The following is a 22,466-nucleotide window of genomic DNA, read 5'->3' as shown; positions in this document are numbered from 1 at the left end:
ATGACCTGGGAGTTTTCTGCCAGTAGGTGTTGATACAGAGTCTAGAAAGACTCCTATAGGAAAGGTACATGGATAAAGGCTAGATCCCCTGACTTCTATGGATGTTTCCATTTATCAAACTCTCTAACATCTTATAAGTGAGGCAGAAATTAACATCAAACAGGAGAATCAAAAGAAACCACATTATTTCCCTATATACTTTTGCTTTTCCATTTGATTTTCACAAAAACCTAAGTTTATGTTGAAATAAAATCAAGGGCTATAACTCATTTAGTCACCACTACACTCTGGGGACCATTCTGGCCACTTGGCATAGACCATCTCATCAGAATGGAGAAATGGGCAGGGTATATAAGTGTACAGAGATAAAAATATTAAGAGATTAATATGCTTAGAAAACAGAAGGTGATCTCAAATATAAGTAAATATAAGCCATATAAATCTGAGAACTCAAAAATATTTTGGTGCCATTAGCAAATGTGTCAAATTAATTAAAAAGGTAATAACTTAAACCACCAAACTCTCCCTAAATATGTTGCTCATATCCTGGGGCATGTATTCACACCATATCTGTAGCTAGCTATCTCTGTGTGTGTGTGTGTGTGTGTGTGTGTGTGTGTGTGTGTGTACATTTTCTTGTTGTTTTATAATTTATGAAACTCTCCTTCCAAAACTGATTTAGGTAACACTATAAGGAAACTAAGAAAACCATACTCATAATATAATACAAACTACTTCAGCTCCATGTAATTATTGATCAGAACTTTTTTTAAAAACTTATTCAGATTTTTGATAAGGAATGAAGAAGTGAAATCCTGAATTGAGAAATCACTTCCATGAATATCTAGACTCCAAATTAAAAATATAGGTACAGATCAGACTTTCTCAAAATCAAGTTCTAGACATACTCTTTTAAAAGTAAACTATTCTTACTTCCCCAAAGAATATTTTCATCATAATTAAATATGTACAAATATAGAACAAGTCATATTTTTGTTACAGATCTTAGAGAAAACACAAAACTAAAACAAATAGACAAGTTAAAACCCAGTAAGGCCACAAAAGCAATAAAATTCACAATGTGCTTTTGAGTTTTTATATTAGCATCAAAAAGTAAATTTAAATGTTGATTTCTTACATCAAATTAATGACCCTCCAAAGGGGACATCAGTCCAGACCCTACTGGCCCACTGGTTCCTATTCAGGGTGATGAGCACCTGAGTGCTATGCTCTTATCTCTCTGAGCCACAGGTGTGTGATGACTTTGTCCCTTAGAACCTACTGTTGAGGAGTTCTTAGTCCAGTACTATTCAGTCTTACCCATAGTGTGTAATCTTTTCCAGAATGAACTATGGTAAAATTTCTGAAATAATTTTCAGTTATGTATCTTTTCCCTTATGTGCTTAGAATTGATCTTAAATATCAGTCCAGAAAAAGCACATTGCACCCACACATTGTTAAAAAGAAGGAGCCTGGGTGGCTCAGTCGGTTAAGCTGTGCTGACAGCTCACAGCCTGGAGCCTGCTTCAGATTCTCCCTCTCTCTGCTCCTCCCTTGCTCTCTCTCTCTCTCTCTCAAAAAATGAACATTTAAAAAAAAATTTAAATAAAGATAAAAAATGTCTACTGCTTAGTAACAGAGCAACCAAGTTGCCTACACGTCTATAAACCATCCACATTTATTATTTCACAAATCAGTGAGCAACAAAACTTCTGATACCTGGATAGAATTTTCCTAAAAGTGACCACCAATAAGCCTTGGTAACAGACCTTTCTGAAAGGGGACCTGACCATCTTGCTATCTCCGGGATAGTAAGTACATTATTCTTGAGAACGAAAGTTCTCAAATGCAAAGGGAATGAACATGAATTGGAGGGTTGCACTGGAAATGGAGAGCTGGAAACCTAGAGTTTATGTGCTCACTTCTATTTACAAACTTTGATACACTCCAAAGTTAACTTTTTAAGTACAACAAAGGACATATGTGTTTGTACACACATGTATACATACATGTAACCTTTCAGTCCTTATCACTAGATCTCAAGCTAGGACCAATATTTCACTTCATATGATTCAGAATAGAGGTAAATTCTCACTTCAGCTTCAATACAATAGCTCACCAACACCTACTAGTCATATTTCTATTTGTTTTTAAAGTTTCCCTGCCCTTGAACACAGCTTACATATTATGCTGAGCTATTAAACGTTTACAGATCACGCCAAGAGTCTCAAAATCATATACCACACGTACATCAACATCCTACACTGTAATTCCATTTATTTCCCTGAAACAGCACTCAGAGTCCATTTCTTAGGAACACGACATGATGAGGGATGAGGTAATGGGGAGCACATGTAAAATCAAGTCATGATAACATCTTAAGGAAACTACTTTGCCCTCTCTGGGACATTTTTACTTGGAATTTTTACAGGTTTCAGAAATTTACAATAACATAGCAGAAAATAGAAATTTGTGCCCAAAGTAGATTCTACTATTTTATTAATTCACCTTTAAGGAAATTCACTTTCCTTTTAACTTTGATCCAGAATTCAAACAAAAAGTAAGTAGGTGTTAACATACCTGTCATAGCCCAGAGGTTGAGGGGAATGACCATTAAATTTGGGACTGCTTCTAGAAATTGTATTCCCTGGTGATATATTATTTATGCGCTGCAATACAAAAAATATATAAGCAATTTTTTGTTATGCCAGGTACATATAGTACATATACACATATATACAACACACTAGTTAACTTCCACTGTAATTCAAATCTTGGTATCCTACATGAGTAAGTGTTGAGTACGGACGCTGAGGTAAAAACTTCAACAAGGCACCTGCACACAGTACCCTTGCCTCATTGTGTCTTCAGTCCAAGCCTTACTGCACAAGTGATAAAGGGGTATCCCAGTTCCCCACATCTGCCAGGACCCTGCAATACCAACTTCTTTGGATTTCTCTCTTCTCAAACCATAATTTGGCCGAGTGACTGACCTGTCCATATGTAAAGCTACTGCATAGGAACCCCAAACTGGAAGCTGACCTCCAAAAGTGGGAGAGGAGGATTTCTGGCATGTGCCCTCTGGGGAAGTTCCTCCAATTTCCAAGAAGGGCTTAGCTTGTTTCCACAGCAGGGTTTTAAAACTAATGCCTCCACTCTGATAATCTTACCACCATAGAAAATACTGTGTCTAAATGCATGCCTCAGTCAGAAGTGCGTTCTCCCTCCTCAGAAATGAGCAGTATTTTCTTTGTACTTCTATAAGATTTCCCACTTTTTCTTATATTATTGCCATTCATGCACATCTTAACTCCCTACTACATTATAAACTCTTCTGGGACCCAGGTCACACTTTATACATCTTTCTCTGGTTTCCCTGAACATCTAACGGAGAGTCAGTTAACATCTAGGTATTTATGTCCTGCCAGTGGGGTCCTGCCTGCTTGAGATTCTCTCTCTTCCTCTCTCTCTACCCCTCCCCTGTTCATGCTTGCTCTCTTTCTCTCAAAACAAACAAACAAACAAACAAACAAAATACTTTAAAAAGAAAATACATTATTTTCATCAAAATATCCCACTATAAGAAGGAACAAAATGTATTCTAAAATTCTACTTGCGGGGCTCCTGGGTGGCTCAGTCAGTTAAGCATCTGACTTCAGCTCTGGTCATGATCTTACGGTTCGTGAGTTCAAGCCCCACATCAGGCTCTGTGCTGACAGCCCCGAGTCTGGGGCCTGCTTCAGATTCTGTGTTTCCCTCTCTCTTTGCCCCTCCCCCACTCACACTCTCTCTCTGTCTCTCAAAGATACATAAATGTTAAAATTTAAAAAAAATAAAATAAAATTCTACTTGCATACCAAAGATCTGTTGAACTTGCTGTAACTGTTTTCAAGGGCACTCCTCAGGCCGTCATTACTGTCATGCAGTTTCCGGTTAGCTGTTCTGCAAAGCAGATAAATTAAATAGATAGATAAGGAAAGTGGGGGTGAAAATCACTGCCTTTGCAGGCTCTCATGTTCATTCTATGGAATTACTTACCACCTCTTGCAACTTTGTACCACTCCCCTTCAAACCTCATCAACTGAGATCATAATTCATTACTAGAACTACAACTTGGTGAATCACCTCTCTTTTAAAGGTTTGGAGGCATTTAAGGAAGGAATTAGTTATGCTGTGGAATCCCCTCCCTCAGGTTGGTTCACAGTGTGAGTAGGTTTCCTGCAGGTCTCTGTTCCCTAAGTGCCTGGACCCAGCTGGCCCCCTGCGCGTGTCCCAGCCAGGTGTGGATGCGATGTGTTTTACCACACTTCTTTCTCCTCCTGGCTATTCCCACATCCTACTCATGGCCTGCCACTGCCCAGGTACCAGTTAAGGTTCCAGTGTTGACTGTGGATTCAAATCCCAACACAGGCATGTACTTTCCATATAATTTATGGGAGTCATTTAAGTTGTCAAAGCCTCGGCAACCTCTTCTAAAAAATGGAGGACAATAACAGAGCCCCTGCCTGAGAGCAGCCAATCTTTTCCTACTGAAGGCTTATCCATCCTTCAGATCTCAGCTCAACTGCTGCACCCGCCAGAACACTTTCTGGACCTTCCTGGTTAGGAGGAAGCTCTGTCCTGTATGCCCCTGAGGGACACGTCCCTTTCCTCTGTCCCACCTCCCCTGCAGCACTTTATGTTTGTTTCTATAATTATTGATCAGTTTCCATTCTCTTTCCCTAGATGAGCCCCATATCTAGAGAGACTTTTTTTTTTCTTTTCTTTTTACTTGTACTCCATCCTCAGCTCCTGGAATACCTGACCCATAAAAGGGAATGAATGTAAATCTGCTGAATGAATGAATAAATGAATGAACAGAGTTACTATGTCAACCCTGTACCTGCTACAGGTGAGAATTAATAAGCATTGTAAATGGTGAAAAAAACAAAACAAAACAACAGGGGCGCTTGGGTGGCTCAGTGAGTTAGGCATCTGACATCGGCTCAGGTCATGATCTCAACGTTCGTGAGTTTGAGCCCTGCATCGGGCTCTGTGCTGACAGTTCAGAGCCTGGAGCCCACTTCAGATTCTGTGTCTCCCTCTCTCTCTGCCCCTCCCTCACTCACACCCTCTCTCTCATTCTCAAAAATAAACATTAAAAAAATTTAAAAACAAACAAACAAACAAACAACAACAACAAAACTTGACAAGCCTGACCTTACTTCCTTTGGGAAGACAAACCAGAAGAAAATACCTGGATATTGAAAAGAGAGCAGGGTGGAGGAGGGGAAGGTTTTGTGGAGAAGGCCCTCACAGGCTAGAATTACAGTAACTCAGGAGGAAAGTTGACAGGGTGGGTATAATATTTCCAGTAGGGTTTAAAAAAAAAAAAACTAAGAAAAATAGCCATGTCACCAAGAACAATACACTGGGAAAGAATGATCCTGTGTACCTGGTGCTGTGGCATGAGCTAACAGGACTCCTGACAACCTCTGCTGGGCTGCAGAGGAAACCTCTGAGGTCACAGCCCTTAGTCTTTTTTTTTTTTTTAACGTTTATTTATTTTTGAGACAGAGAGAGACAGAGCATGAACGGGGGAGGGGCAGAGAGAGAGGGAGACACAGAATCGGAAGCAGGCTCCGGGCTCTGAACCATCAGCCCAGAGCCCAACGTGGGGCTTGAACTCACGGACCGCGAGATCGTGACCTGAGCCGAAGTCTGACGCTTAACCGACTGAGCCACCCAGGTGCCCCAGGCCTTAGTCTTTACAGAGGTATTATAACATACCACCTGACTTGCGAGGGTTTTTAGAAAATTATACTCTAGCCTCTGGATTTGAATAGTTTACTTAGGATTAAAAGCATGAGAAAACCAAGTGGATGTGCTGGAGGCAGCATGGCGAGAAGAAATGAGCATATATCCGCAAACCCAGTATATGGCAACTTGTGTCAGATGTGGCACGGCTCTTATTAACAAAACATTAGGAAAATGTAGATGTAATGAGCATTTTATATGAGCACTTACTGGAGTATTTCGATTTGCCTCTCAAGACTATTTCGATCTTCTGTGTACTCTTGGATTATTTGCAGATCCCTGTAAAATCATATTTTATGTTTGAACAAGAATTTGGTATTCAGTCCTGCCTCACCTGTACCTATCTTCCCAGACCCGCTTTCTCAAAGATGTGTCCCTGGCCCTGGTTTTCTAGCTCCCTGCGCTTCCCGCGCTCCTGCTCAGTTCCTCTGTGCCGTCAGCACATCCCCTCTGCTTCCTGTGCAAGTTTCTGGCTGTGTTCCTCCCAGAACATCATGACCCCTCCCCTTCTGCTAAGTCCACTCTCCCCAGGCACTCATTACCAGTCCCTTCGATCCAGCCTGCTCTCTCACCTCTGACCTTTCCCTGCTTATTCCCTGCCTTACACAATCCCAACCCGGCTACCTTCTCCTGCCTTATGATTCCTTCTCCTCTCCTTGCCTGGGCCTCCCCTCCTCACCCTGGACCGCAGAGGAGTCCGCAGGACCAGGCTTTCTCCGTCTGCTATAAACCTATGCTCAGAGATTCCTGTTGCTTTATTACAAAGCCCTGGCTGCCTCCCCATAACGTCCACTGAAAACAGCCACTCACCACCAGCCCATATTCTACCCCCATTCCTAAGTGGACAAATCCCTAAGCTTCCAAAGACTCTGAGGCTCTCAACTTTTGTTCACAATAACCTGTCTGCTCACTCTCTTGATGATAAAGCTCAAAGTTTCCCAATGGACTATAGGAATTTAAGTTCCTTAGTCAACAATTCTGGGCCCTTACATCATAGCCTTAAATTAGCTTTTAAAATTTTTAATTTTGTTTAACTTTTATCTTTCCATTCAAAATATCTTTTTCTGTCCAAACGTCTGAGCACTGTTCCCCAAACAGTCTTATCTGTCCCTATGTTTGTGCCTCTGCCTTGGTTACTGCCTCACCTGGAACATCTCTGAGACTCTCTTTTTCCATCTGTGAAATAGGAATACTAAAAGTCCCTATCTCATAGGATATTCTATGGACTGAAAGAGTTAATACTAGTAAAGTACTAAGTACCGGGCCCGGCAGACGGTAATGCTACTTTTGTTACTTGCTGATGTTGCCCCTTCAGCCAACACAAACCAACTCCTTTCAACCTCAATGTCTCCTCTTTAATAAAGTTTTCACTTCTTCTGAATAAAAAGTACATTTTGCCTACCATCACATGGCAGTGAACCCCACCTGTAACACTGCTGCTGGTATTGTTTCTGACACTGCTTAGCTCTCACGTTAACTCTGTCATCTTTTGGCTTTGAATCTTTCTCAATAACATTTGATGTTCTCACAGAGCAGAGACCACATCTTTGCTTTTTTATGTATTCTACACTCATAACTCCTTATTTAGTTTAGGAGCCTGTGTACAGTCAGTACTTGCTTCGCTGCTTTTCATTACAGGACTTTAATTCTGATTAAAGTTTGCAAGCAAATAAAACAAAAAGCAAGATAGTTTTCCCAAGTGTACATGTTTTATATATATGAGTATGCATATGAATGTATGTGTATGTGTATACACATACATACATGTATGTATTCTGTGCATATATCCACATATGCATTCACATGCAAGTGTGTGTATACAAATACATGCATTATACATTTGTACACCTTTACCTATATAAATATACAAATATATATAAATGCATGTGTTTGTGTGTGTGTGTGTGTGTGTGTTAGGTCTTGTGTTATTAACACCATACTAATAAAACTAAAGCATATCAAAAGGAAATGACTTACTAATAAGATGCTACTTTTTCCCCTTTCATATGTTGAAGGGCCAGGATTCCCACCTTCAAAGCACTTTAACTAGCACTGGCTCCTGACACTTCATATTCTTCTGGTCCCAATAATTTAAGTATTTATTAAGTCCTGCACTGTCCTAAGCACTCAATAACTAAACTGTTTGTTAAAAAAATTAAAACACAAAAATCACCAGGAAACATGACACTGAAAGTGAAAGCTTTAGAAAGAACATATCAGCAAAAGTTAATAAATAACTCTTTATTTATTTCAGTTATTACACAGCTCAGCTTCATTCACATGAATGGTCATCAAAACAAACATTCCACTCAAACTAAAGAATAAAATGGAGAGTTTCATACCTTTCTGAATTCAGACTCTGATCGGCATAATCACTTTTCAAAGCATCTAATTCACTCTGAAGAAAGGCTATGTTTGTCTGTGCTTCTAAAAGATCTTTCTTAACTTTCTGATTTTCCTGGAGAAGAGGAACAGCATGGGCAGTTAGATTCAGGAGTGTCTTCCACCTGAGAGAGTCAAGTGCAGGGGAACCTCGTGCACCAACCTTACCCCTCCACCGTTCTTCCAATCTTGGTATTCCAACAAACTATCAATTCAAGGTGATTTAAAATTATTATAAAGTATTAAAATCTCAAAGAACTAAATCCTTGAAGCTGTTCTTTTTTTTTTTTTAATGCTTGACATTTGGTGCCAAACAATAGTCTAGACCTGATCATGAGGTCTTTTAACATGTTATTGGCAAATAAACTCCAATCAAATACTTAAACATCTGTTTTACTCAATGAGAGCTACAAAAATGCTGACAAATATTCTGTGAAATTACTAGTACCGTTACCAAGTAGACTGCCTAGTTTTTATAATAAATCCTATCACCTAATGTTTGTAAGTTTTGCACTTAAAAATAAACTAGTGTGGTTTAAAAAATGTCCATATTTTTAAAAAAAAAAAAACCATTGGGGCCTTCTGGTTCAAAATGATGGACTGAGCACTATTCTTTCCCTTTTGAGACCCCATTAACATGAAATACCAAATAACATGAAATAAACCAATACAAGTTAAAAGAACGGAGGAGGGGTCCCTCAACCATTCAGTGAATTAAATACATTTTTGGAAAATGGAAACTGGATGGAAATATGCTAAAGGGAAGAGAACAGGAGCAAAGGAGGTACAGAAGAGGCAGAGGTGAAGGTTCTGCTATAGAACAAAGGAGGAGGCAAAGGAGAAGACAGTTGGAAATGGGGCTAAAAACAGAGATTAAATTTTTATATTAAGGCACACCCCCCCAAGGCCATCCCCTTTATACTAGCAAATAATAGCAGATAGTTGATTCCCAAGGCAGTAATACAGGGCATGTCTTTTAAAAAATAACTGGAAGACCCTGATACTGTTAGCTACAGCTTCTCGATTATCCATACCCCACTCATTCCGGTAATCAGGGGTCCCACAGTCTGACAGTCAGCTTCACACACAGAGCTCCTAGGAAGACTCTCTTTCAGGGAAGAGGCCTTGAGGTAAACAGATCTATTTACCTAGCTGCACAGGAATCCTACACCAGCAACCTTTTAAAATGCTCAGAAATTACAGGATGACATAAGGGGAGCAAGTTTGAAAAACAATCACTCCAATAAGAACTGAAACTTTGTGGACTCCAAAATTAATATTTTCAAGGAGAAAAAACAAACTCCATGCATTGGGAACAATAAATAAGAACCTGTAAGGCATCAGTGGATGATATCATGAAGATGCCAGAGTTGGGTTTTTTTTGTTTGTTTGTTTTACAAGAAACCAAAAACTCAACCAGAAAATCCAAGAAAAACAAGCAATTCCACAAGAAAGTCATGATCCAAGTACAAAGCCAACTAAGATGTGGCAAAATTTGGAACTGCTGGTGCATTCCACTTTGACCATAAAGCTGGGAGCTTCCCTTCTGAACGGTACGGAGTAATGACTACAGAGAAAGAAAGGCACTTCTGCACAGCCAGCTCACTTCTGGCTCTGCAATGAGAATATTTAGACTCATAATAAAGGAAATGCTCACTACTGGCTTTCAAGAGTCCACCTAAAAACAAAATAAAGACAATTTTAAGGATGGTAACAAAACAGATGCAAATGCTGTCAACTGCGGCAACAGAAAGAGCAAAGGTATGGTCAGCAAAAGATGGGAAAGGGACAAAAAGAGGAACGCTGGAGGAAGAGAAGGGCAATAACAGTCATCCTACAAAGCCAGGGACACAGACGGAGCTGAAGTTGTAAGAATGCAGGGTTAACAATTTCGAGTTCAAGGGCGATGCCATTACTGCTTTGAATTAAAAATTAAGTAAAAGCATTCACAATAGGGGGCACCTGGGTGGCTCAGTCACTTAAGCGTCTGACTTCGACTCAGGTCATGATCTCACAGGTTCGATTTGTGAGTTCCATTCAGAGTTGGAGCCTGGGGCCATGTGGGGCTCTGCACTGACAGCTCAGAGCCTACTGCCCCTCCCCTGCTCTGGTGCACACATGTGCACATACTCTCTTTCTCTCTCAAAATTAAATAAAAAATATTTTTTAAAAATCCAGAGGAATGGGGGTGCATGGGGGGCTCAGTCAGTTAAGTGTCTGACTTTGGTTCAGGTCATGATATCATGGTTCATGAGTTTGAGCCCCACATCAGGCTCTGTGCTGACAGCCCAGAGCCTGGAGCCTGCTTCAGATTCTGTATCTTCCTCTCTCTCTGCCCCTCCCCTGCTCGTGCTCTGTCTCTCAAAAATTTTAAATGTTAAGAAAAATTTTTTTAAAGTCCAAGGCAATGCTTTATACTTAAAAAAAAAAAAACCATTCACAATAGTTGGGGTATCACTGAGGATAAAAGCCTGAGTAACACCCTTGGTCAAAGGTATGTCAAAGACTTTAGCTGCGGTATTAATTTCTCTCTATGCTTCCATCCCTGGAACACTGAAATAACAGCATGATTATGTCTAGGAAACAGTCATCTAAGAGAAAATGTATTTCTGTAAGTGAAAGTTGATTCTTACCATTGATAAATCATAAATTTGCTTTTTTAATGCAGCCACATCTTCCTTTTGACTTATGTGTTTTGACTGTTCTTCTAGCTGAAAAAGCAAATAAAAGTTGTGCATTTTGCAAACTCACTTTGAATTGCTTCAGTTAAGTTTCTGAATATCCATAAGTGTAGATACACGAATTCTGAAAGTCTTCAATTTTCAACTTTATCAGTCATTAAACTACACATAACTCATGAGGATTTGAAAATTTGCTTTAAATAATTTCAAGTTCCTGAACTTGAAAAAGGGGTTTTATCGTTTAATGAACTTCCTTCGAAACAACTGAAAAGTCCTTTTGGGAAACCTTTCAAATATTCAGCAACCTACCTTCGCTTTTTCAGTTATGCTACATAAGAGTCTGGACCTTTATATTCCCCAAGAACTTTTATCTGTACTTTTTATCTATCCTCTATTATGATTATTTATGAAGGCCTTAATTCTACCAGAGTCTAAGATTTTTAAAAGAGGGTTAGTGTCAGATTCAACTGTTTTCTTCACAGCGATTTCAATAAATGCTTATTAAAATAACTGAAATCAATAAAATATAAGTATGACATAAGGCTAATGAATACATACTTTAGTTCTGCTTTCTGGCTGACTTATTAGTATATGAATACATACACAAACTATATGAATACATACACAAGCTTTGCTTTCTTGTTGACTTGTTAGTATTACCAGACTAAACTGGCTCGGGAGCATCTCTAACATGGACAACAAAAAATATCTTCCCTACAAACAGCTTACTTACCCGGAACCTTAGGGATTTGTGGGTTTCCATTAATTGAATAGTTAGGTACTGAGCAAAAGGAATGCTGTATTTCATCAAGTCTAAGTCAAAGGCTAAGTAATCTGATGCTGGACTTTCTTCATCTTGCCAGACATCATCAACTAAAGATTTTCACACAACTATGCCGTGACTGCCGCATGGCAGACCATACGACTGTAACTAAGAAGAGCTCTTGATTTTGTAAGAGGGATGTCAACTTCAGAGAAGAAAAACTGTGTGTGTGTGTGTGGCGGGGGGGGGGGGGGGTAGGATCTAGCTCCTCAGCATCAATGGCATAAGGTAATGGCAACTGTAACCAATTTGTGAACGTTTCCATAGTTCTTTAAATCCTTTAATGTTCTTACCCTACGACCCAGCAATGACACTACTAGGTATTTATCCAAGGGATATAGGAGTGCTGTTTTGAAGGGACACATGCACCCCAATGTTTATAGCAGCACCATCGACAACAAAGTATGGAAAGAGCCCAAATGTCCATCAACAGATGAATGGATAAAGAAGACATGGTATGTATCTGTATGTATGTGTGTGTACACACACACACACACACACACACACACACACACACACACACACAATGGAGTATTACTCGGCAATCAAAAAGAATGAAATCTTGCCATTTGCAACTACGTGGATGGAACTAGAGGGTATTATGGTACGTGAAATTAGCCAATCAGAGAAAAACAAATATCATATGACTTCACTCATAGGAGAAATTTAAGATACAAAACAGATGAACATAAGGGAAGGGAAGCAAAAATAATATAAGCGAGGAGGGGGACAAAACATAAGACACTCTTAAATATAGAGAACAAACTGAGGGTTGTTGGAGAGGTTGTGGATGGGGGGGATGGGCTAAATGGGCAAGGGGCATTAGGAAAACACTTGGGATGAGCACTGGGTTCATATGTAGGGGATGAATCACTGCAATCTACTCCTGAAATCATCATAGCACTATATGCTTAGATGTAAATTAGAAAATAAAAAAAATAAAAATAAAAATAAATAAATCCTTTAATGTTCCCTCACATAAATCATTGCTTGCTCTCTTGCAGAACAACCCTCAAGCAGGCAAGAAGTCTGGTGTGAGAAAGCACAAACTGTGTACCAAGACCACTCCCTTGCTTATTGGCTCTGTGACTCTGGACAAGTTACTTCACGAGGAACTCAGCGTCCTTACCTGTGAAAGTGGGAGATTTACCTATCCTCAGAGAAAGTTTGAGAATTAGATTTAAAAATTATGAAAAGGAGCTTAGTAAATCATGAAGTCAAAAAAGTATTGGTTATTACGGTTAAGCAAGACGGCCAATGATTAACCCCATATTACGGATGAGAAACTAAAGATAAGATAAAGAAGCCAATTGTCCCAGGTGTTACAGGCAGAAAGTGGCATAGTCTCGATAAGAACTCAGGTCCCAGGCTTCTGACTCATGCTCTTCTCTGACTATTTGGTCCTCATCATATGCCTTATCATGGTAAGAAATTTTGTGTCTTTCTTGTGTAACTTTCTCATAGCCTAAAGATTTGGAAAGGCATAAGGATAACTGAGGACAGGGGCTAGGAGAATCTGTGATTCTGGCATAAACAAAGGATTGATCCATTCAAATTCTGTAATGCAAGCATTATGTATGGTCTAACGACCTTTGGAAATCAGAGAAAAAGGGTGACATCAATAATAGTTTCCCAAGAAGGCTATTGGGGAAAATTTTTAATAATTCCAGAGGTTTGAACTGCAATAGCCCATAAAATACAGTTAACTGTCCCTTAATCTCATGAATATAAACATTGGAAAGAGCTTGAAAGGTTATCATATCAACAACCAGAGAAGCAAAGTGATGTGCCAGAATCCACGATGCTACTTTCAGGGATGATTATTTTTTAAGTATCCATTTGCCTTTTAGCCAAGATATTTCCACTAGTTATGGAGACAATCCACATGCAATAAGCGGATCCCGTACTGTGCTGCAGACAACCCGTACCCGCAGGTGAGAGCCTGTTTTAAGCATCTCTTGCAAACTCTGCACCCAGTGATTTGAAACTATTAATGGTGGGAGTACTCACAGCATAGAAACTGGCAAATGTTGCAGACTCCTCCCTTTCCCCCTTCTGCCTCCAGAACCAGTTGTTAAGTATCTACCAGCACATCACTCAGTGACACGTAACCTACTCATTAGAAACCAAACACAGCAAAGGCCAAAACCAATCACACCTTTGCTCACATTTCAACAAATTCTCTCCCACCTCCTACTGATCTGGGGTCCCCTAGATCTGGAACTTTCTACGTAGAAGAAAGTATTTACTTCATTTAATGTTCACTGAATACTGACTGTGTACCTTGCAGTAAGCTGGGGATAGGGATACAGGAATACGTGACGAGTAAAGACAGTACCCCTCCTGTCATGAGCAGAGTCCACTGAACGTGTGGGAATTGAGGGCACCTGAGGAAGGAAAACTGGGGCTTGATGGACAACTGTTCAAGGGATCAGAAATATTTATTATATCTGTGTGCAGAAGATAGGTTCCCCTTGGAAACAGAAAAGGTAATCAGGGATCTTCAAAAAAAACATCTTTCCAGAGAGCACAGTTTGACTCTGAAATCTGATTCCAACTGCTGCTTTAATATGATTCCAAATGTTTTTAGTTGCCAGTAATTAAACACACTGATATACTGAGACTATTCCTAGAAGCCTCACTGCCACAAACCTACCTTTCTGAGTTTCTTTATTGTCACCTGTAGATCCCCTACTTCTGTTTCATACTGACGTCTGAGGTCACTGAGGGCTTCCTCAGCTTTACGTTTTTCCTAAAAAAAAAAAAAAATTATTGATTTAAAAAAATTTTTTTAACATTTATTCATTTTTCAGAGACAGAGACAAAGCGTGAGCGGGTGAAGAGCAGACAGAGAGGGAGACACAGAATTCGAAGCAGGCTCCAGGCTCTGAGCTGACAGCACAGAGCCCAACGCGGGGCTCAAACTCATGAACCACGAGATTACAACCTGAGTGATCAGATGCTTAACTGACTGAGCCATCCAGGTGCCCAAAAATTATTGATTTAAATAGGTTCTTCAACACCTCATAAAGCAGGAAATGTTTTGTGTCAAACTAAGGCTGACCCCAAGTCTCCCACACAGGGAGTGTGAGAAGGGATGGAAGAAATAAATCAAATGACTCTTCTGGAACTAGAACCTGTAGGAGTGAAAGAAGAATGGAATACTAGAGCCTACGTGCACACATCAGCTGAAGAGACACCTCTATGACTATTACCCACATTGTGATGGAAGGCCATAGCACATCAATTAACTAGCTAAATTAATTATTGCTGTTATTAATTAAAAGATATGGCAACAGCCAAGGGTCCAAGTGGTTGCCTGAACCCTAGCATGTCATCAGGGCCTAGGAAGGTTTGGTGGGTTTGTCCTTTTTCCAAGAGCTCACACATTACCTGAATTCAAATCACATCACCTATACATTGCTATGCTAAGTGCTTCCACATGGGCTCATACTTCCCAAATGTGTCCTATCTGTGTCAGAGAGTGGCAAGGGGCACCCCAGGAGGTCAGCTCCTCCCAAGAGCCCAGGTATCTTCAGATTTCCTTTTTCTCTTAACAAAATATGTAACTTTATATCCTATGTTTAGTATTCAAGTCAAGTTTTATGTTAATAACCAGTGAAATTGAGTGTACAAATATCCACTGATAGCCTACTATATACCAACAGTCCTGGGCACAGAGGAACAAAGCAGGAGCAATGCAGACAAACATGCATCCTGGTGGGGGAAGCCAGGAAACAAAGATGACCTCCGGAAGTACTACTAAGGAGAAGCTAACAATGAGATGTGACAGGAAGTGAGTTAGATGGGGGTAAGGTAGGGCGCTCTCTGCATAGGAGACCTGACCCCATGTCTAAACACCCGCCTGAGATCCAGGGTCTTGCTGCCCACTTACTGGCTGTCTAGCTGGGACAACTTACTTGGTGCCTCCACTTCCTTACTGGATTAAAGGGAGGACTGTATTAAATTATCCAAGTAAATTAAATAACCCATATAAATTAAAGAACCCACATAAATTAAATATTCAATGCTTAGGAGAAAATATATAGGAGAAGAGCAACATTTTCACTCATCATAACCTTTGCCTGAGTAAGCCTCCCGACTTTATCCAGCTTTACAGGTGAGGCGGCCAGTGTTGCCACTTCATGGGTGGGATGAAGATGTGCAGACTCCCAGTGAGGCGCCACCTTGGACAGCCTTCCTGCCATCAAAATGGACCCAGATGTCACTAGGCAAGTCTCCTCACTAAATCCAGGGCCAAGACCCCAAACATAACAAGTTTTACAGTTTAAAAATATTTCATCCAGAGCTCAATACAGGAAATTATCACTGTGTAGCTCTCTCCATTCCCAACCTGTCACAGGTAGATGTCAAGAGATCAGATAAGAGGTCATCGCAGCAACCTACATGAGACATGGTGGTGGTTTGGACCAACTCATCACAAACTTCCAGGAAACTGAAGGGAAGGGAAGCCTTCCCAACTCATTCTATGAGACCACCATTAGACACATCAAACACATCAAAAGAAACCTATAAACCAATATCTTTTATGAGCATGGATGCAAAAATTATAAACAAAATTTAGCAAAATGAATTCAACAAGATATGAAAACAAAAATACATCATAACTGAGGTTTATCCCCAGAGTGCAAGTGTGTTTTAATACTCGAAAATCAATGTGATTCACCACACTGATATTCTAAACATGAGAAAAACCATGGTCATTTCAATAGAGACAGAAAAAGCATTTGCTGAAATCCAACCTTCCATTCCTGATTGGCACAACAACTCTTAGCCAACCAGGAACCTGCTCAATTCGGTAAAGGGCATCTATGAACAACACGGACAAGGATGGCTGTCTCACCACTTTTCTTCTTCTAACCACTGCAAGTAAGGAGAGAAAAATCAATAAAGTGATTATTCACATCAGAAGTAAAGAGAAGTAAAACTGTCTTTATTCATAGATTACATAACCATCTACCTAGAAATTCTGATGGAATCTACCAAACAAGCTACTGAGTGTGAACAAGGTAAACAAAGGCTCCAGGGTACAAGATCTACATGGAAAACTCAAATGTGCTTCTGTAGATTCACAATCAGAAATGGAAATCTTCAACAACACTGTGTAGAGTAGCATTAAAATATCAAATACATAGGAATAAATCTGAGGAAAGATTTATAAGATCTTTATACTGAATACTACAAAACATTGCTAAGAGAAATTAAAGAAGACCTAAGTAAATGGAAAACGCATCAGGCTTATGGACCAAATTATTCCTTATTGTTTAGATGCCATTTCTCTCCAAATTGATCTATGGATGCAATGAAGTCCAACCAAACCCCCAGCAGGTTTTTGTTTTGTTTTTTTAGAAATTGACAAGCTGATTCTATGGAAATTAAAGGATCTAAAATAGCCAAGACAAGACAACTTTGAAAAACTAACATTACCTGACTTTGAGACTTATTATAAAGCAATAATGTAATATTGGCCTAAAGCAATCAATGGGGCAAATCAGCAGGCCCAGAAATAAACCCACACAAATACAGTAAACCAATTTTGGACAAAGTGCAAAGGCAATTCAGTGGAAAACAAATAATCTTTTCAACAAATGATACAGGAACAACTGGATATCTACCTGCAAAAAAAAACATGAACTTTGATCCACACCTTGCAAAATGGATCCTAAATGTAGAAGATAAAACATAAAAAAAAAAGTACAGAAGAAAACATAGCAGAAAATCTTTGTGACCTTGGGGTAGGCGAAGATTTCTTAGATGCTAAAAGCATGATCCATTAAAGAGAAACTGACAAATTGGACTTCATCAAAATGAAAATTTTCGACTCTTCAAAATACACTGTTAGGAGAGTGAAAAGACAAGTCTCAGTGTGGGAGAGAATGTTAAAATCAGAATATATAAGAACTCTCAAAGCTTCATAACAAGAAAACAACCTAATTTTAAAAGTGAGAAAAAGACTTTAACTGCTATTTCACCGAAGAAGATACACAGCAGTGGCCTGGCAAGGAGGGCAGAGGAGGGAGGAAGGGGCACGAGGAAACCCACAAGATGGACGGATACACCCCATTATCTTGACTGCGGTGATGGTTTCAGAGTATACAGATATACCCACTATTATTGTATTCTATGCTTTAAATACGTGCAGCTTCTTGTATATCAATTATACTGCAAGAAAGCCATTACACTAAAAAAATTTAACTGAAGCAATGAATAACACTATACATACAACAGGAGCTAAGGTCAGGAAGAGTGGAATACAGGCCAGAGGAGGGGGAGAGAGCATCAAGGAGAAGAGGAGACTTTCCCTGAACTTTGCCAAGTTCAGGAAAAGGGGAAGGAGTGGGGCAACAGTTACCCAGGCAAAGAAAAGAGCTGGAGCAAAGCCGGACCAGAGCTGTGTGGTGAAGAATCACAGGGAGCTGAGCTGAGCCAGATGTTATAATTAACCAAACCTGATGCTATAAGGGGTGGGGGCCATGGTGAGGTCTCCAATACCAACAACAAATATGTCTGTTCCGTACTTAGCTGGAAGAAGCAGGGAGACTGGCAGCAGAATGGCATATGTGCTCAATAAGTGTGCAATGCAGGAGTGAGCACACAGATTAACGGACGGAGGGAAAAAAGGAAAAGAATTTACGATTTTTCTGTTTCTAGACTACAACAAATGAAGTGCTAACAGAAGAATGGGATCCCCACTGCACTGAAGCTGGGCCTGTGGATTCTGAGCCATTCACTCAGTTGACTATGACTTCCCAGTATTTATTAAATATGTCATTAAGAAATAAGACAACAAAGAGACCCGAAGTCATGCATGTGAGAGAGCAGTTTTAGGCAAAGAATGTGAAAAAAGGCAAAGTACGCAAAGCAACAGGAAAGAGCAGGTAGGCCCCAGGTGCGATGTGCCCACCATACCTCAGGCACGGTGCTAGGCACATAGCCAGATCATCAGGCTTAACCTCCACAAAGCAGGTAGGTGACATTACCCCATTCTAAGATGGAACCACAACCGTCAGAGGGCAGGTTATTTTCCCAGGGCTACCTACCCCAGGCAGGAAGCACACTAAGGCCTGTCAGATGCCAATGCTCAGGCCTTCTTACTACCCCCTGCTGCCTCTCAGTGGTAACAGAGCAAATGAGTGGAAAAGAAAATAGAATGTTCAACTGAACGTTAGCCTCAAAGATAGATCTATTTTCTGTTTTCAGTAAACATTAATCACCTAACTATATTACATAAGGAAAAAAGACAATTATTGTGTCTCCGGGAATCACTGAAGGTGTAGCAACTTTCAACCACAAGAGTGCCTATGATGAATAAAAAGTACATCCCATTAGGGGTGGCCTGGGTGGCTCAGTCAGTTGAACGTCCGACTCTTGATTTCAGCTCAGGTTATGATCCCAGGGTTGTGGGATCGAGCCCCATGCCGGGCTCCACACTGAGCATGGAGCCTGCTTAAGATTCTCCCTCTTTCCCTCTGCCCCCTCCCCTGCTCACACACTCTCTCTCGCTCTCTAAGAAAATAAATAAATAATAAATAAATAAAATTTTTAAAAAGGTATATTCCATTATAAAACACTGAAGTTTGCAGAGAGAATTTTAATTTCCCCACAACCTAGATTTAAAGTTGGCAGTGGACATGGTCAGTGACAATGGTATAAAAGCTGAGCCACCTTCCTCTACCAAAGAGGGTTCTGCCTTCGTCCTCAGGCCTCAGCTCTCACATCGCCTCTACAAAGAGGCTGCTGGCCTCCCCGCCTCCTTTCCTCATTGCGGTCTACCACACTTGCTTTTCACTGCACTTGTTGTGCTTGAAATTATCTGCCTTATTTGATTACTTATTATCTCTCTCTCTCTCCTTACTCTCCCCACAAAGCCACCACCACCACCAAAAATTGCCCTCACTGAGAGCCCCCCGGAGCCTGGACTTGCTGCACCACCTTGCCTGGTGCCCAGTCTACAAAAGGTGCTCCCTCAAGATTCGTGGAAAGAAGGGGCCGATCCCACACACTCACGTCTTTCCGCGTCTTGTGCTCTGCCGCCTGAATCCTCTGGTCCATTTCCTCCTCCAGCTCACTCAACTGCATGGCTGCCTTGTCCTGGGCTCTGAAATTCAAGAGGATGCACGCCTTGTCACCGCAACATGCAGAGAAAACTTCAACCTCCGCTATTCCAACCCCTATTTTTACAGATGAGGAGAAACCCGCCGTTTAAAGTAATATTCCCTGTTCCTTCCACGTAATAAAACGAGATTGGCAATTTGACCATTTGGGTGTAAAATGACATTAAAACTAGACATTAAATAAATGGTATAAATTAGATAGAACAGTATTAAACTACATTGTGGCAAAGTACAGATAAAGATACCAAATCACTGGGAAGCTGTCAATAAATTCTGAAAATCCTTTTTACTGCCATGACTGAGTGACAACTCTGGACAAAAAAAGAACCCCACGGCAAACAGATGGTTAGATATAATTTTGAAATTTTATTCTATGAAACACACAGTACTACAGTTAGAAGGGGAAAAAAAAAGGAATCTCAACAACTATTTCTAATCAGTTCCCAAAGTTCTAGAATACAGATATATGGTCTTTACATTGTGGAAAAATTCTGCTTCTTTTATTAATGTCATCACTAAATCACCTCTCTCTAGAGGCAGAGCACACGGATTTGCCAAAAAGTCAGAAATGGGAACATTTCACTGGAAAGAGTTCTGGGATAGTTTTCTTGAGCAACTGTCTAGTATGGAGACATCTGCCACTTTACAATGGTTGAGGCTTCAGATTAAACCCTAGAAAAAGTATCATTTGTTCTCTCTCTGCTGCAGGTCTGATTATCTAAATTTTATCCTGCATGAGCCTTGCCTACTCAACTAGATTACGAGAGACTTGAAAGCAGCCACGTGAGATTTAGACGATCAATGACATGCTGTTAATAAAAAGTAGAGACCAGGACCTAAATATAAGACCTCCCATCTTCCAGTCTGAAGGCTTCTGCCATACCATCCTACCCGCTTTCCACTTACTTACTCCTTGTTAACAGTCTGTTCATGCTATAGTTTAATTTCTGTATCAAGTTCCAAATGAACACTGAGGGGTTGGGAGAAGGGCCCAGAATAAAATTTTTCATGATTTCCTACTACTTCCTGCTTGTGTTTTCTTCATCCTTACCTTACAGCTTGTCCAAAGGTATGTTAACCTGGTTTAGAAAGTCAGCTATTTCTGGTTCGTTTATAAATACATATCTGAAATCTAGGAATTACATATCTCCAGAGCAACTTTGGTTTGATTTGGTCAACTCTGGGAATGTAAACAGCCAAGCCACATATCCCTTCTCCCTCTATGACCATTTTTCCAACTGCCCCTTCTAGATATCCAGATGCTCCTTCTAAACATCTGGGCATCTGAGACTGCTCCTGAATGTGTTCTTTCTGCCTCCTCATTTCTGAGCAACTTTTTTTTTTTGGTAAATTGGGGTACTCTATAATGACACAGTGTTTGCCTCCAGCAATTCCTAACTCCTAGTGAAATGTCTAATGAGATGAAGACTGTCCACTCTAACCTAGTCCAGGGCTCCCATCCAGACACTAGGACCATTCTTCAGGTCCAAGTGCAGGGCGAAAAGATGGAGACCCTCCCCCAACCAAAAGCCCAGGTGAGGACGGATGGCCCTCAGGTAAGAATATAAGATAACTGCACAGTTGTCATGTAAGTCCTTCAGCGAGGTCTCAGACAGCTAGGGCAGAGCCTGACTGTGGATTCCACCCAGACAACACAGAAGCAGGAAGGAGAGAAGCACTAACACAGATCAACACACATGACACACTCACTCCACAGGAGCAGAGCAGCCTGGCTGCTGATGAGAACATTAAGAATCCCATTCTTTTTTCCCCAATGGGTTTACATGGTAACATCCTTAAAGGTCACATGTAAATGTGTGTGTGTGTGTGTGTGTGTGTGTGTGTGTGTGTGTGTGTTCCACATGGTTTTGTGTGAGTCTGTGTGTGTACATATGTGTGTGTGTATACAGGGAAGTTAGTCTGTTTTAAGACGTATTCACTGGATACTCTAAAATCTCAACACGTGTGTCTGTGAATCACCCCCAGCTCCATAATGCTCTACAGAATTTGGAATGCAGAGGACCACCCTCCTATCCTACTGAAAGCCCCTAGCAGGCAAACTTGAGGGAGAAGTTCAGGGTCAGAAACTGAAAATCTTCTAAGAAACCCCCTGTGAATGGTACAACTCTTGCATGACCCCAGCACTATACGAAGTCCTACTTAGCATCAATGTTTTAAAACATTACTCTTCTATATGTTAATTCCCTTCACTTACTGCAGAGAGTCAATTAGATAGTTTGATCATCATTTTGAAGGAAAGAATAAAGAGACAGAGGAATAGCCCTCTCCTGCCCCCATGCACATGGGGCACATCCTATCAAAGAGGCTGTCACAAGTTCTGGCAGAGACCAGCAGGACGTGCTGCACGCTCGGAGATGTCGGTAAAACAGATGGCAGCAATGAGCATCTGTGGGGCAGAACACCCAGGAATTGGGGCAAACAACATGCCCTCTTTCCCACAGCCAAAGGACTGTGGTCCTTCCGGGGGGCAAAAAGGCTGATGTTTGGATTGTAACATATCTAAGCTCTTTCTCTGCACTGGGCTGCTGGTAAAACCAATAAGATGAATGGCTTACACAAACTGTCTGCATGACAGTACGCGATTAAAGCTTTTTGGCTCTCAGTTCAGGCTGGGTGGGGAGGGCCGGA

At 40.6% G+C, this 22,466-nt stretch overlaps 1 protein-coding gene across 3 annotated transcripts in view; it reads right to left on the bottom strand.

Annotated features, from left to right (window-relative positions):
* The window catches only part of RASEF (RAS and EF-hand domain containing), a 78,133-nt gene that overhangs the window by 22,138 nt on the left and 33,529 nt on the right, over nt 1-22,466 (bottom strand). Inside the window, exons 3-9 of one of the 3 annotated variants that reach the window (XM_027048155.2) lie at nt 19,711-19,801; nt 14,339-14,434; nt 10,812-10,889; nt 8,139-8,254; nt 6,007-6,075; nt 3,858-3,942; nt 2,581-2,669 (exon numbers count right to left, since the gene is read on the bottom strand). In XM_027048155.2, the coding sequence (XP_026903956.1) occupies nt 2,581-2,669; nt 3,858-3,942; nt 6,007-6,075; nt 8,139-8,254; nt 10,812-10,889; nt 14,339-14,434; nt 19,711-19,801 (624 nt within the window). The remainder of the gene's footprint in view (nt 1-2,580; nt 2,670-3,857; nt 3,943-6,006; nt 6,076-8,138; nt 8,255-10,811; nt 10,890-14,338; nt 14,435-19,710; nt 19,802-22,466) is intronic. The other 2 variants (XM_053205221.1, XM_053205220.1) reach the window with 2 other exon arrangements.

Source organism: Acinonyx jubatus, chromosome D4 (assembly GCF_027475565.1).
Source record: "Acinonyx jubatus isolate Ajub_Pintada_27869175 chromosome D4, VMU_Ajub_asm_v1.0, whole genome shotgun sequence".
NCBI lineage: Eukaryota > Metazoa > Chordata > Mammalia > Carnivora > Felidae > Acinonyx > Acinonyx jubatus.
The sequence above is the reverse complement of the archived record's forward strand: the minus strand, read 5'-3'. Positions and strand labels throughout refer to the sequence as shown.